General features: G+C 49.8%; 1 protein-coding gene across 2 annotated transcripts in view; it reads right to left on the reverse strand.

Moving 5' to 3' along the window:
- Positions 1-15,301, reverse strand: part of KCNAB1 (potassium voltage-gated channel subfamily A regulatory beta subunit 1) — a 217,664-nt gene that overhangs the window by 13,186 nt on the left and 189,177 nt on the right. For both annotated transcript variants that reach the window (XM_081190502.1, XM_081190503.1), the window contains exons 9-10: positions 11,451-11,536; positions 1,704-1,824 (exon numbers count right to left, since the gene is read on the reverse strand). In XM_081190502.1, the coding sequence (XP_081046628.1) occupies positions 1,704-1,824; positions 11,451-11,536 (207 nt within the window). The remainder of the gene's footprint in view (positions 1-1,703; positions 1,825-11,450; positions 11,537-15,301) is intronic.

Here is a 15,301-nt window from a genome sequence, read left to right on the forward strand (position 1 = left end):
AAATGCATAGATTGGTGTAAGGTGTGCCATTAATAACGAATACATTTGCATGGATAAAGCCACACAAAAATGCATTATTTCAGGAAAAATTGCTTGCAAAAAAGTGCACATGAGTCAAAACTGCCCCAGCTTATGCCAAGCTAGCAGTTTGAAAGCACACCAATGCAAGTAGATAAATAGGTACTGCTGCAGCAGGAAGGTAAACAGCATTTCAGCTCTGGCTTCCATCATGGTGTTCCATTGCGCCAGAAGCAGTTTAGTCATGCTGGCCACATGACCCAGAAAGCTGTCTGTGGACAGACGTTGGCTCCCTCAGTCTGAAAGCGAGATGAGCGCCACAACCCCATTGTCACCTTTGACCAGACTTAACTGTCCAGGGGTCCTTTATCTTTTTACCTTGTTGTTGTTGTTGTTTAGTCGTTTAGTCGTGTCCGACTCTTCGTGACCCCATGGACCAGAGCACACCAGGCACTTCTGTCTTCCACTGCCTCCCGCAGTTTGGTCAAACTCATGCTGGTAGCTTCGAGAACACTATCCAACCATCTCGTCCTCTGTCGTCCCCTTCTCCTTGTGCCCTCCATCTTTCCCAACATCAGGGTCTTTTCCAGGGAGTCTTCTCTTCTCATGAGGTGGCCAAAGTATTGGAGCCTCAGCTTCAGGATCTGTCCTTCCAGTGAGCACTCAGGGCTGATTTCCTTAAGAACAGATAGGTTTGATCTTCTTGCAGTCCATGGGACTCTCAAGAGTCTCCTCCAGCACCATAATTCAAAAGCATCAATTCTTCGGCAATCAGCCTTCTTCATGGTCCAGCTCTCACTTCCATACATCATTACTGGGAAAACCATAGCTTTTACTATACGGACCTTTGTTGACAAGGTGATGTCTCTACTTTTTAAGATGCTGTCTAGGTTTGTCATTGTTTTTCTCCCAAGAAGCAGACGTCTTTTAATTTCGTGGCTGCTGTCACCATCTGCAGTGATCATGGAGCCCAAGAAAGTAAAATCTCTCACTGCCTCCATTTCTTCCCCTTCTATTTGCCAGGAGGTGATGGGACCAGTGGCCATGATCTTCGTTTTTTTTGATGTTGAGCTTCAGACCATATTTTGCGCTCTCTTCTTTCACCCTCAATAAAAGGTTCTTTAATTCCTCCTCACTTTCTGCCATCAAGGTTGTGTCATCTGCATATCTGAGGTTGTTGATATTTCTTCTGGCAATCTTAATTCCGGCTAGGGATTCATCCAGCCCATTCTTTCGCGTGATGAATTCTGCATATAAGTTACCTACTTGGAAGTAAACTCTGCTATTTTCAAAGAGGCTTTCTCCCTAGTAAGTGTTCTTAGGATTGCAGCCCATGGCACTTTTTGGTGTGGTAAAGGAACATACTAAAACATTATAGTTAAGCATTCTGCTTCTTTAGCCTGACACCATGCACCACTATGGACCTGCTATATAGGGTTTTGATGACACTATATTTATTATAATAATAAATCAGAGAGGAAAGCCATTGAAGAAGCCTGGCAGACATGCTGTCACTTACCTCTTCGCACAGGGATAATTGCTGCTGGCAAGAGACTAATTGCACCTCTGATAATTATTGAACAGCAGGGGCTATGAAATATTTTCCGAGCAGACACCCTTTGCATAGAAATGATTTGTTCCTCATTCCCTCGCGAATATTAACAATACAGCCTTTCTGACATTACCTATCTTGTGATACAGTTCCGGCAACTGAACCTCTACTTTCTCTCTTTGGAAAAGGTGGTATTCTGCTTGTTCGCACACGGGTGGAATCATATTAAACTGCCTTGCTACAGAATAGGCTTCCTGTGGAGAGTCAGCAAAAAAAGAATAGCACATTAGCGGAGAGTTCTCCTGGGAGAAATGACAGAGCATTAATCAAATCAACTCTTTCCAAGGCAGCACACAATACAGATGTTTTATTAGTGTTGCAATGTTTAATACATTTGAACAAATTGATTAAAAGAACATCATATTAACTGGAAGCCCTTTTTAAAGAAAATACAACTACAGTCGTACCTTGGTTCTTGAACGCCTTGCCAGTCGAATGTTTTGGCTCCCGAACGCTCAAACCCGGAAGTGAGGTTTAAGAATGATTTTTGTAAGCCGAACGTCCGACGTGGCTTCCACGGCTTCTGATTGAGTGTAGGAAGCTCCTGCAGCCAATCGGAAGCCGCGCCTTGGTTTTCAAATGTTTTTGGAAGTCGAATAGACTTTCGGAACAGATTCCATTTGAGAACCAAGGTATGAATGGCGGGGAACATCTTCTGTCCTGCTTGTGACAAAGCGTGTTCTCATAGAAGAGAGAGCACGTGTTGCGGATGGGGCCAAACAAAACCCTCAGTTAGCAACCAGCCCATTGAGGTCAATGGGATGGAGCAGATTGGTTAAAGCTGTTACTGGGGCAAAATTGATGTTGCCAATTTAGGGGTGGGTTTAGTCCCCTTATATAAGCAGGGTCCACAGCTTTCTCTTTCTCTTTTGCTGTGGACATCGGATCGTTTACACCGGAGTGAAACAGCGAGAGAAGTCTTGGTCGTATTGATCTTAGCTTTACCTTTCTTTCCTTCCCAACCCATTTTATCCCCAAGCGACTGGTTAAGTTAACTTTTTCCGAATTATTAATATTAATTTAGTTTTCTTCCCTGTTAATTTATCCCTGTTTTCTCCCTGCGGGGGGGGGGGTTATCTCCCGGTCCCGACTGGCTACGGCCCGGTCTCGGCCGAGCCGTTGTCCGGGCCGGGAAGGCTTTGGCCGGGGGGGGGGGGGCTGGGTCCCTGTTGTATCTGGCCCGGCTATCCCTGGCCATTGGAGCCTGCCCACTGACCCTCGGCCTACCGCTCCGGGGCCTACCGCTGCTGCGGGGCGGCCGCGGTTCGGCCGTTACCCACCCTCCTCCCCTTCCCCCTTACTCACATTTGAGTTCCCCCGGGTCTCGCTGCCGCCGCTGCGGTTGTTGGTGGCCCACGGCGAGGCGCCTTCACGCGTCCGGCGGCGCGGTGATCGGCCCCAGCCTGCTTCCCGGTGTCGGGGCCTAGGGGCTCCCGGAGCTCGCGGCCGCAGCGGCTGCTGCGCGCGGCCCGCCGGGGCGCCTCGATCGCCCGCGCCTGGGCCGGATCCGGCCGGGCCTGCCGCGCCGCGTCGTTGGTCGCGTCCGGCGGCGCGACGATCGGCCCCGGCCCGCTTCGGCGCGGTTGGGGGGCCTGCGCGGCCTGGGCCGCCCTCCCGGCGTCGGGGCCTAGGGGCTCCCGGGGCTCGCTGCCGCAGCGGCTGCTGCGCGCGGCCCGCCGGGGCGCTTCGATCGCCCGCGCCTGGGCCGGATCCGGCCGGGCCTGCCGCGCTGCGCCGTTGGTCGCGTCTGGCGGCACGGCGATTAGCCCCGGCCCGCTTCGGCGCGGTTGGAGGGCCTGCGCGGCCTAGGCCGCCTCCCGGCATCGGGGCCTAGTGGCTCTCGGGGCTCGCAGCTGCAGCGGCTGCTGCACGCGGCCCGCCGGGGGTGCCCATCCGGCCAGGCCTGCCGCGCCGCGGACCGCCTCCGGCGGCGCGGGGATCTGCTGCGGCCGAGGCCGGGACGGCCTGGGCCGCCTTTCTCGGCTCCCGAACGGGGGAGCAGTTTTTTCCACCTTTCCCCCTCCTCTTGCCCCTCCCGTCCCTGCGGGCCCTATAGGGGTGCTGGGGGGGGCCGTTGGAGCTGCGGAGCCTTATCTGCCCCGCTGGGCCTTCTCATAGGCGCTTGGGGGCTCCTACTGAATTGATCCCTGGTTCCTGGCCCAGCCTCATCGGGGGGGCAATTTTGACGGGAGCGCCATCTTGCCCCCGTTTCATTAATAGAGGCCCCTGCTGGCCGGATCTGGTATCTGCAGGGCCTGTTCGTGTTAACTGTGCACCGCAGTGGCCTCTAGTGGCCAGTCTGGTATTGCAGGGGTTGTTTAATTTTACCTGTTCAGGTTAGCCTATTAATCCCTGTTGCTGATACCACTGATTGAGCCTCCGAATACGTTTGGGGCTTTGGGGTTATTCTCCTGCCTGCTGGTTGTTTATTCTTTATTAAAATTCGTTAATTTGTATCGTATTATTTTCCTGTATTATTATTTAATTCTATTTAATCTTGACTTAATTTCTTTTGTTTTATCTCCTCTTATTTGATTTTCTGTCCAAAGCCAGTAGCAGGCATGGCTCCAAAAAAGGCGACAAAGAAGTCGGCCCCTCCCCTCTCTGCTAAGCGGCCCATAAAAGGCCCATCTCAGGCTTTGCGTTCTCCTCAGCCTGGCCGGTCTTTACAACGAGTCCAATCCATGGTCTCTAGTTTGGCTGGTGACCCGGTGTCTCTGGCAAGGATGGAGGCGGAGCTGGATGGCCTGATGCATCGCCACTCGACCCCGTCAACTTCTTCTGCTACGCTGGCTCCCCCTGTGGATGCTCCGCTTCCACCGTCTTCATCCAGTGAAGAAGAGGATGAGCCAGTGCCAGCCAGTGGCTACTTGCTTGATGTGCCACAGGCTCAGTCCTCGGTGCCGCCTGTGTCACAGGTGGCCGTGCCACGGGGTCGGGTCTCTGCCCGGGCGGGGGCTAGGAGAAGGGCACCTGCACGGGGCCTTGTTGTGCGGGGTCGGCCTGCGCAGCACGCAGTTACGGGCAGAGCGATTCCTGGCCAATCACAGGCTGTGTCTTTTCAGTCACTTTCAGCCACTCCGCAGCAGGGCGATGCCTCAGAGTCGTCGATCGAGGACAGCCTCCCTCTTCCTCCGAAGACCTCCTCGGGTGGACATCGCCGTCACAAGAAAAGCTCCAGGAGGCATGCCAAGAGGAGACGTAGAGACACCTCGTCCTCTTCATCAGGTGCGTCATCCCAGACTTCTAGTAGTGATGAGGAAGCGCCCCTTAAGTTATACTGGGGTTTCGGGGAAACCTCGGGGCTCCCAAAATGGGTTTGGGAACGGAGGGCGAATTCCCATAGGGCCAGGTATGGTGCAGTGCTAGACTGCCTTGATGGGGTCCTGGTGCCGGACGTAAAGGCCTCCACCAACTCGGCCAGGGACATCATTCCGGGGGCTCACCTGTCCGCCAAGTTGCGTTCCAGGATATTGGACGGCCGTTATGTTGATATATTTCGCCTAGCCCCCCCTTTGGAAGGCCAGGAGCCTCTGGACAAGGGCCTGCCTGCTCCAAAGAAGCGATTGATCATAGCTAAGGCTGACAGGACCTTTGAGCGTTGGCTAGATAGCTTTCAGGTTTTTGCTGGAGTTGTGGCTGCAGCCTACCCCAGGAGATCATTGCATCTTTGGGTGTATCTATCCATTGTCCGTTCCGCCTTCACAATGGCCGGAGAAACTGCCGCGCTAGCTTACGACCAGAACTTTAGGCGTAGGGCGGCTAAGATCCCTACGGCCCGCTGGGATCGGAAGGACTTGGATGTCTGGACCACTTATGTGGCCCCCCGAATAGAAAAGAAGGCCCCTGACTCCCAGAAGTTTAAGGCTGCCCCTACCAGGTTGGGAAAAAAGCTTTTTTGCTGGGATTTCAATAAGGGTGCTTGCACACGGCAGTCTTGTAAATACGCACATGCGTGTGATAAGTGTTCAGGGAACCATTCCGGGTCCGCGTGCCAGTCTGGCCGCCGCCCCTTTCGGAAAGGGGGGGGCTCTCAACAGCCCCCAAAAACCGCAGCCCAGACCCCTGCCGGGGGAGCAGGAAAGTAGCTTGATCTCCTCTTTAGCTTACACCCCGGCAAGGCTACAGCCGCTGCTTTCCTTGTTGAAGTTGTACCCCGATGCCAAGGCGGCGTCTTATTTGCGCGAAGGTTTTTCTTTAGGTTTTAGAATCCCGGTGGTCGCTACCCCGGTTGCCAGAAACCCAGCTAACCAGAAATCAATTAGGGATATGCCAGAGGTGGCACGAAGAAAAATTGGTAAGGAACTAGCTTTACGTCGCATGGCCGGTCCATTTGCGGTCCCTCCATTTCCCAATCTGCATATTTCACCTTTGGGCATAGTTCCCAAAAAAGCCCCGGGGGAATTTCGCCTAATACATAATCTCTCACATCCCAGAGGCACATCAGTAAATGATGTGATTCCCCCGGAGCTTTGTTCGGTGAGGTATGCTTCTTTGGATCACGCAATCAAGATGATCCGAAGATTTGGGCCAGGCGCCTTACTGGCAAAATGCGACATTGAATCAGCATTTCGGCTGCTTCCTATTCATCCCGATGATTTTTGGTTGCTGGGGTTTCAGTTCGAAGGAAGTTTTTACTTCGATAAGGCCATGCCCATGGGTTGCTCAGTTGCCTGTGTGGCCTTTGAGTGTTTTAGTTCATTTTTGGAATGGGCTTTACGTGAAAGAACCGGTTTATGCGGTGTCACGCATTATCTTGATGATTTTTTGGTCGCCTCTGCAGGCAATACGGGGGATTGCGTAGTTTTATTGCAAGCCTTCGCTTCCTTAACGGAAGAGCTGGGCGTCCCGTTAGCGGCTGAGAAGACCGAGGGTCCTTCTACCAAGCTGACTTACCTGGGTATCTTGTTAGATACCGTGGCTCAAACATCTAGCCTGCCGCCTGAAAAAATAACCAATTTAAGAATGGTCATTGAGGAGATGATTCCTTTAAAGAAGGTCTCCCTGCGGCAACTTCAGTCTCTGCTGGGCCACCTGAACTTTGCTTGCAGGGTGGTCGCTCCTGGGCGACCTTTCTGTTCACGCTTGGCCAGACTCACCTCGGGCTTGCAGGCCCCGCATCACAGGGTCCGCCTTCCTTCTCAGGTACGGGCTGACCTTGCTATTTGGCTGGAATTCTTGGAGGAATTCAACGGGGTGTCCTTGTGGCAGGACACTTTGAACCTCCACAACGACTTCCAAGTCCATTCGGATGCTGCGGGGTCCTTGGGGTTTGGCTTGTACTGGGATGGCAGGTGGTGCGCCGAGCGCTGGCCTCCTGCATGGCGTGGGCAGGCTATAACTAGGGATTTAACCTTTCTTGAGTTTTTCCCCATTGTAGTGGCAGTGCACTTGTGGGTCGAACAGTTTAGGGATCACCGTGTTTGTTTCTGGACTGATAACCAGGCGGTGGTGAAGGTACTGGCCAAGCAGTCTTCACGATCCCCTCGGGTATCTGCCCTTCTTCGGGCCTTCGTTTTGCATTGCTTGCGTTTTAACATTGTTTTTTCTGCCCGTTTTGTACCAGGAATTTCTAACGAAATTGCTGATGCTCTGTCCCGTTTTCAGATGGAGCGTTTCAGGTCCCTGGTGCCAGTGGCTCGAGACCGTCCGGAAATTTTCCCGGATCATCTCTGGAACCTTGGCAGAACTTAGTCTTACAGGGAGTAGCTGCATCTGTTGCACCTTCTACCTTGAGGTCCTATAAAAAGGCCTGGGCGGACTTTTTGTTATTTAGTGGGCACCCTGCTGGGGAGGTTACCACCCCCCATTCGACCTCTCAGGTGCTCCGGTATCTGGCACATCTATTCCAGATGCGTCGGGCAGCTAGGACCCTGCGCCTGCATTCTGCAGCAATTTCCTTTTTTAGTAGAGCATATTTTAATAAAGATCCATGTAGGAAGTTTGTAGTGCGTAGGGCCCTGGAGGGATGGGGGCGACTCACTCCTTCCAGGCCCGTTTCCAGACGACCCATTACATTTGAATTGCTGGCGCAGATGCGGTCTAAGCTGCGGAGCATCTGTTGGTCGAAATTTGAGGTTCGGCTATTTACAGCAGCCTTTTCGTTAACTTTCTTTGGGGCCCTGAGGGTTGGCGAAGTGGTCCTCGAGCCCAAGCAGGACGGAGGTTCTAGGGGTTTGTTGATGCAGGATGTGAGTGTGTCTTCAGGGGACCTGCAGGTTCACGTCCGGAATTCAAAGACGGACCAACTAGGCAGGGGCGCGGTCATTACACTTCCTGCGACGGGCGAAAGCGGCCCTTGCCCGGTGAAGGACCTTAAGAAGTATTTAGCACTGCGCCCTGGTGGCGAAGGGCCCCTGTTCATACACGAAAATGGCCGCCCGCTGGTGAGACACCAGTTTGCGGGAGTGTTGCGGAAAGCTGTGGAGGCTTGTGGCCTCCCGGCTTCTGAGTTTGCCCCTCACTCGTTTAGGATTGGGGCGGCTACAACTGCCGCTCACTGGGGTTTGTCAGTTAAGAGGATAAAGGACCTGGGTCGGTGGCGTTCGGATGCATTCAGAACCTACGTGAGAAAATAATGTGTTGTGGTACTTACATATGTGTGTTTTACCCTAGGTCGGGCTGCTATCCGTATTTGGATAGTAGGGCACAGTATTGTGCACTGGGCTGCGGACAGAGCTCGCCAGTCCGGACTGGGTGACGGCCTGGGATTCCCGCGCCACGTTCAGGTGTCCTGGATTTCCAGAAGGGGGATGCTGTGGAGGGAATTGTTACCTCTCATGCGAAGGCGTGTCTTCCAATGTGGCCCTCCTTCAGCGATCGTAGTGCAGCTCGGGGAGAACGATATGGTTTCCTCTTCCTGCTACGAGCTGCGTGCTACCATATTACAGGACCTTGGGGAATTGGCGGCACGGGTGCCGTCAACTAAGCTAATTTGGTCACAGCTGTTGCAACGCCGCATCTGGCGTGGTAGTCCTTGCCCAGTCGCCACTGAGCGTGTAAGGAAGCGGATTAATTCCGCAGCAAGCAGGCTGGTGGTGAATCTGGGTGGGGATGTAATCCCTCACCCTCTGATTTCATTCAAGGCAATTGAGTTTTACAGGGATGATGGGGTTCATCTCTCGCCATTGGGGAATGATGTGTGGCTGGATGCTCTAGTGTCCAGGCTGAGGGTGTGGTTTAATTTGTGAGTGGTTGGCGGCGAGCGTAAGGGCTCGAATGGCGGTTAGGCATTGGTTAAAATTGGTTGGTGGAGGGGTAGGGATTGGCTGTGCCTGCCCCTCCAATGCTGCTGCAGACGGGTATTCCGTTAAAGGAATTCTGAAGCTTACCATCCCCCTCGTCCAAACCCTGACGGCAGGGTGCGGGCCATGTAAGCTTCAAGGAACATGCGCGGAGCAGTGAGAGTCTGTGACGCAGCTCCATCTGACTCTGACCATGTTTCCTCCGGGACTGACTAAGGAGTCAGTGCTGTCCCCCAAGGCGGGGGGGGGGGACAGGTAGTCATAACCAATGCCTAAGCAACCACTCTCAATCTGTATAAAATAAAGTTGTGGCCAAAATTATGCCAAAAACCAAAACAAAAATTATGTGTGATGTCTGAGTTATTGGGGTAGGGGGTTTGTGGGACCTCAGCACGCAAAGCGTGTTCTCATAGAAGAGAGAGCACGTGTTGCGGATGGGGCCAAACAAAACCCTCAGTTAGCAACCAGCCCATTGAGGGCAATGGGATGGAGCAGATTGGTTAAAGCTGTTACTGGGGCAAAATTGATGTTGCCAATTTAGGGGTGGGTTTAGTCCCCTTATATAAGCAGGGTCCACAGCTTTCTCTTTCTCTTTTGCTGTGGACATCGGATCTCCCGCCCGCCCTCCCTTGTTTGGGCTTGCGCTTTGACCTTGCTTTGCCTGTCATGGGGTCGTTCGCCTTGGTGCGGGGGCCCAGTAGGAATTTGTCCAATTGGCTGATTAGTGCGTGCCTTTTGGGTTTTGCCTACTGCTTAGCAAATCGTCACAACTTGTAAGGTTGGCGGTTAGGCATTGGTTAAAATTGGTTGGTGGAGGGGTAGGGATTGGCTGTGCCTGCCCCTCCAATGCTGCTGCAGACGGGTATTCCGTTAAAGGAATTCTGAAGCTTACCATCCCCCTCGTCCAAACCCTGACGGCAGGGTGCGGGCCGTGTAAGCTTCAAGGAACATGCGCGGAGCAGTGAGAGTCTGTGACGCAGCTCCATCTGACTCTGACCATGTTTCCTCCGGGACTGGCTAAGGAGTCAGTGCTGTCCCCCAAGGCGGGGGGGGGGGACAGGTAGTCATAACCAATGCCTAAGCAACCACTCTCAATCTGTATAAAATAAAGTTGTGGCCAAAATTATGCCAAAAACCAAAACAAAAATTATGTGTGATGTCTGAGTTATTGGGGTAGGGGGTTTGTGGGACCTCAGCACGCAAGGCATCACTTAAAAGCACCTGCCTGTACCATGAACACATGCAGCCTGCTTTTCTTCTCTTGAATTATTTTTCTTATATGCATGTCTTTGTGGATTTCATCAAATCTTTCGAGATTTCTATCCACCCCCCACCCCACCAATGATCACACTACCTACCCACAGCAAAAGGGGTGTGGACTGTCGAATTTTGGCTTGCTTCCAAGTAGGTGGCTCCTAGAGCTGCTGCTACCACAACTTACTCTGATCAATTAATTAATTAATTAATATACTGCTTAGTGCCAAAATAGACTTCTAAGTGGTTTAGAAAACAGAGGAACCAGGAACACAAACACTGCTAATGAATGCTTTCCCGCTGTAAGCTGGTTTCCAGATTGCCTTTTGTACCGTTAGGGGCATTGCACTTTTACTGTGCGCCCATGCTGGTATGTTCCCTGAGTCCCTGTAAATAACTAAATTAATAATGATGATGATGATGATGATGATAATAATAATAATTAATAATAATATAAAAAATGTCCCAACGAGCACAGCACAGCTGCTGAGAGTGGGAAAGGCTAATTTCCACTTTACTTGGGCAGTATTCTGTCTGTCTGTCTGTCTATCTGTCTAAAGTGATGCTTAAAAATAATAACCAAATATTGAATTAGTGCTAAGTGCTTATGCATTTATGTCCTTATAGATTCAAGCTCAATTGCCCATTGCTGAACACAAAACATTTTTTTTAAAAACCCCTCACAAAGTTTTTAACATTTGGACTGGAAGTGCAGATTGGAAGCACTTATCTAGAGAAAAATGCACTAAAATGACAGCGAGTAGGAAGGCAGTGGGGAGTCCATTTGTTTTTAAAAAATCATTTTAAAATGTGTAATGGAGCTATTGCTGAACTTTAAAAAAAGTATATAGATGGACCCGTGCTTAAGAGACTTTAGCATAAATAAAACTTAAGTGATAACAGGAGTGAAAAAGCAATAGCAAAGGTGTGCTGAGCGGGCAGTTGGTTTTGGCAATAGGGTTACTGTCTTAATATTTAACTGCACACATCAAAACTCCAACCTTTTAAATAATAATAATAATAATAATAATAATAATAATAATAATAATAATAATAATAATAATAATAATGAAGAGAAGCTATGGGAGTCTCTACCAGCTATGTTCTTCTCTTCTTCTAAAAAAGCTAGACTTTTTGGAGCCTGGGAAAAGACTGAAGAATCGGAAGAAAAATACAGGAAGGCAATGATTGGACGATGGCACTGTGTGGATGCCCCGTAAAAAATGAGGGAGCAGACCATGGCAATTCCACACATCACACCTGGCGCTGTTTCAATGCTTGCAGCTCTAATAACGCTGTATCCTCTCGCAAAGCTACCTTACCATTATTTCCATGGCACTCCATCGGGAAGTTCCCCAGTACATGGCCATGCCTTGGTTTATCACATGAGTCATCGCCCGGACAATTTCTAAATTGGAAAGAGAGAGAGAGAACAGAAACATATCATATGCAATTGCAAGCAAGGTGGTTAGCAGACATATGCATTTGGGACCAAGGGTGTGTGTGTGTGTGAGAGAGAGATGCAACAAGGTCGTACACTTAGCAATCCTCCCTAAAAAGAAAGTTGGCCTTTTCTTATTTCTCTTTCCATATGTCGGCCTGCAACTTATGCTAACAAAGGTTGGAGTCCAGCTTTCAATCCTGCATTTATAAGTTTGACTCTTTTATGCGTTGCGAATCAAAAGTAACCGTGGAAGAAAAGGCTCCCCCCTTTACGTATTCAGGTGGTATGAATGTTCTTACAGTTTACGCAACAGTGTAAAGTAACACCCCACCTTATGCACATTTAACTTGTGCGCATTCAGCTTTATGAACATGACAACATAATATTTTTAAAAATATCAAGAGATGTGGGGTTCTGGGAAAATGACCGTGGCAAACCCTTCCACCACTGAGCCCACTGGATTTTGACTATACAGTCATACCACATGTTACGTTTGCTTCATGATATGTTTTTTCAAGTTGCATCCTGTGGCGACCCGGAAGTACCGGAAAGGGTTACTTCCAGGTTTCGCTGCTTGCGCATGCGCAGAAGTGATAAATCACGCTTTGCACAAGTGCCAAATTGTGCCGCACACCTGCGCAGATACGCCGCTTCAGGTTGCGGGCTTTTCATGTTGCGAATGGGCCTCCAGAACGGATCCCGTTCGCAACCAGAGGTACTACTGCACATGATTTTGACTTTAGGTATGATCCCCAGACGCGGGTGGCGCTGTGGGTTAAACCACAGAGCCTAGGGCTTGCCGATCAGAAGGTTGGCGGTTTGAATCCCCACGACGGGGTGAGCTCCCGTTGCTCGGTCCCTGCTCCTGCCAACCTAGCAGTTCGAAAGCACGTCAAAGTGCAAGTAGATAAATAGGTCCCGCTCCGGCGGGAAGGTAAACGGTGTTTCTGTGCGCTGCTCTGGTTCGCCAGAAGTGGCTTAGTCATGCTGGCCACACGACCCGGAAGCTGTACACCGGCTCCCTCGGCCAATAAAGCAAGGTGAGTGCCGCAACCCCGGAGTCGGCCACGACTGGACCTAATGGTCAGGGGTCCCTTTACCTTTACCTTATGATCCCCAGAACATATCCCTCACAGAATTTGCAGACGTACTATGAGAATATGCAACCATATACATGTCTGACCACCTGCATGTTGCTGAGGCAACTAGAGTCAAAATAAGGATAAAGAAAGCATATTGAAACAGCTTTGGTAGATCTCAGTGTGTGTATGCCCAACCTAGGTGTTGAGCCTATTTGCTGCTGCCTCCATCACCAGATGGCTGGTCATCTGGGTATTCTGGACTTTGGACCCCTAGCTGTACCATCTTCATGAAATATTCACATATCCCATGATAGCCCTATGGCATGGTCACGATAAATAAACTCACTGCAATCCACCAGGTTGTGGGTTAATATCGAGTAGATTCAGTCAGCACACCTCACAAATGTTCTAAGAATCATCTGTCTCCAGGTGTTCTGGTGTCTACACTGTCCCTGGATTGTGGAAACTGATTGGCTGCTGGGCAACTTTGAGCCCCACATCACATCTCTGGGGCTGATTGCAGACGCAAAATATTATCCTTACTTTCACACAGACAAACCCTGGAAAATCATTACCAGGAATATGGAAGGTTGCCAAAGGCTATTATTACAAATTGTATTTGCTGTTATTTTGTGAGAGGCTAGTGTAATTTATGTACAACTGAGGAGAATCAACGCATGATTTTGTGAGTTTCCTACTAAGCAAAAAAACCACACCTGTCCACAAAGAGAAAAGTTTAAAACTTAAACAACACAAGAGGGCAGCATTGTAGAAAGAGATACATGGGAATACTAACTTTTTGGGGTTCTTTTTGCTTTTAAACTTCATTGGATTAATTTCTCAAGTGGAAATCAGCTTATTGATCCAAGGGCAAGATGTGCAAGGCTTGCACAGTTGTGCTTTTGTACAAAGCCCTGTATTTGGGCCCAGGGCATGGTCTAAAGCCGCAACCTTGCTAAAGCTAATGCATGTCACCCAAGCAGAACATTGTCACCATGTGGATACGCTTGTCCTCCATGAATTTGTCTCATCTTCTTTTAAAACCACCCAACTTAGTGGCCATCACTGCCCCCTGAGGGGGCAAGTTCTATCATTTAACTATGTGCTACACGAAGAACAACTTCCTTTTTATAGAAAGGAAGCCTACAATGGAAACATAAATAAATTTCAGTGGGTCGATTCCTACAGCCATTTTGGGATGATGGCTGTTCCGCTGATGAGGAAATTGGTGCACTCACAAAGACTCTGACATGGCTTGTGTCTGTGCAGGATGCTGCAAGGCGCGAAGAGATGAAATCATCCTCTCTCTGCCTTTTCTGTGTGTAACTGCAAACAGAGCAACGGGAACACTGGGAGTGGTGGGTCAAAAACTGATCTAGACTTCATGCAGCACATAGCACCACTAAGGAAACAACTGCCTCACCCTGTCTAGCATGACTAGAATTCAGAAAAGACCAAACTTTCATCCATAGTCAACATGAATTAAGGTAGTGAGGACAACTGAACCATCCACTGGGTCTCTGCATACTTCTCCTTCTCTAGCTTGAACTGTAGATCTTGCACTGAGCTAGGAGTTAGGCTTGTTGTTATTGTTTAGTCGTGTCTGACTCTTCGTGACCCCATGGACCAGAGCATGCCAGGCACTCCTGTCTTCCACTGCCTCTCACAGTTTGGTCAAACTCCTGCTGGTAGCTTGGAGAACACTATCCAACCATCTTGTCCTCTGTCGTCTCCTTCTCCTTGTGCCCTCCATCTTTCCCAACATCAGGGTCTTTTCTAGGGAGTGTTCTCTTCTCATGAGATGGCCAAAGTATTGGAGCCTCAGCTTCAGGATCTGTCCTTCCAGTGAGCACTCAGGGCTGATTTCCTTAAGAATGGATAGGTTTGATCTTCTTGCAGTCCATGGGACTCTCAAGAGTCTCCTCCAGCACCAGAATTCAAAAGCGTCAATTCTTCGGCGATCAGCCTTCTTTATGGTCCAGGTCTCACTTCCATGCATCACTACTGCGAGTTAGGCTAGATGACTGCTAAGGTCAGCTCTATAATTCTTTGAGGCCATTGTCTTCTTCTCCCTTAGGGCTGGCCATGTTTGGTTGTGGCTCTCCGTGGTGTCCAGCAGACCTCTCTCCAATGACCTGCTGCCTAGTCTTTTTTACTGGAGATGCCAGAGATCAAACATGGATGCAAAGCACAAGCTCCATCATTGTGTGACAGTTTGAAAACAACCGCATTATTTTGTCTTCTAGCCTGCGACACATACATTGGATTAATAAAGTGCTGCTGCTGCTGCCCTTCCCATAGCCCAGTATATATTCCATCTAACCCTCTGAGCTTTCTGAAACCACTGCAAGATCAGAAAAGCCAAGCCAACTAGTGACCAGAAAACATTATACGTGTTTTTTCTTTAATGAAATGTGTAAACTGTGCCAGTTTCTATGGGCCTCGCTTAGTCATCCATCTATTGAGTTGACAGCGCAGGGGATGATTACATTAGAACTTCTTAACGCCTCCAGGAATTTTTCACTGTAGAGTTTATTATCTCCCATGCCCCAGCCATTTATTTTTATTCAAGGCATTGTTGCTTCTTGGAAGTTAACTCTTTTATATCTTGCTGCACAATCTTTGCTTGAATGAGGAAAACCGTATC

Source organism: Podarcis bocagei, assembly GCF_964188305.1.
Source record: "Podarcis bocagei genome assembly, chromosome: 4".
Classification (NCBI taxonomy): Eukaryota; Metazoa; Chordata; class Lepidosauria; order Squamata; family Lacertidae; genus Podarcis; species Podarcis bocagei.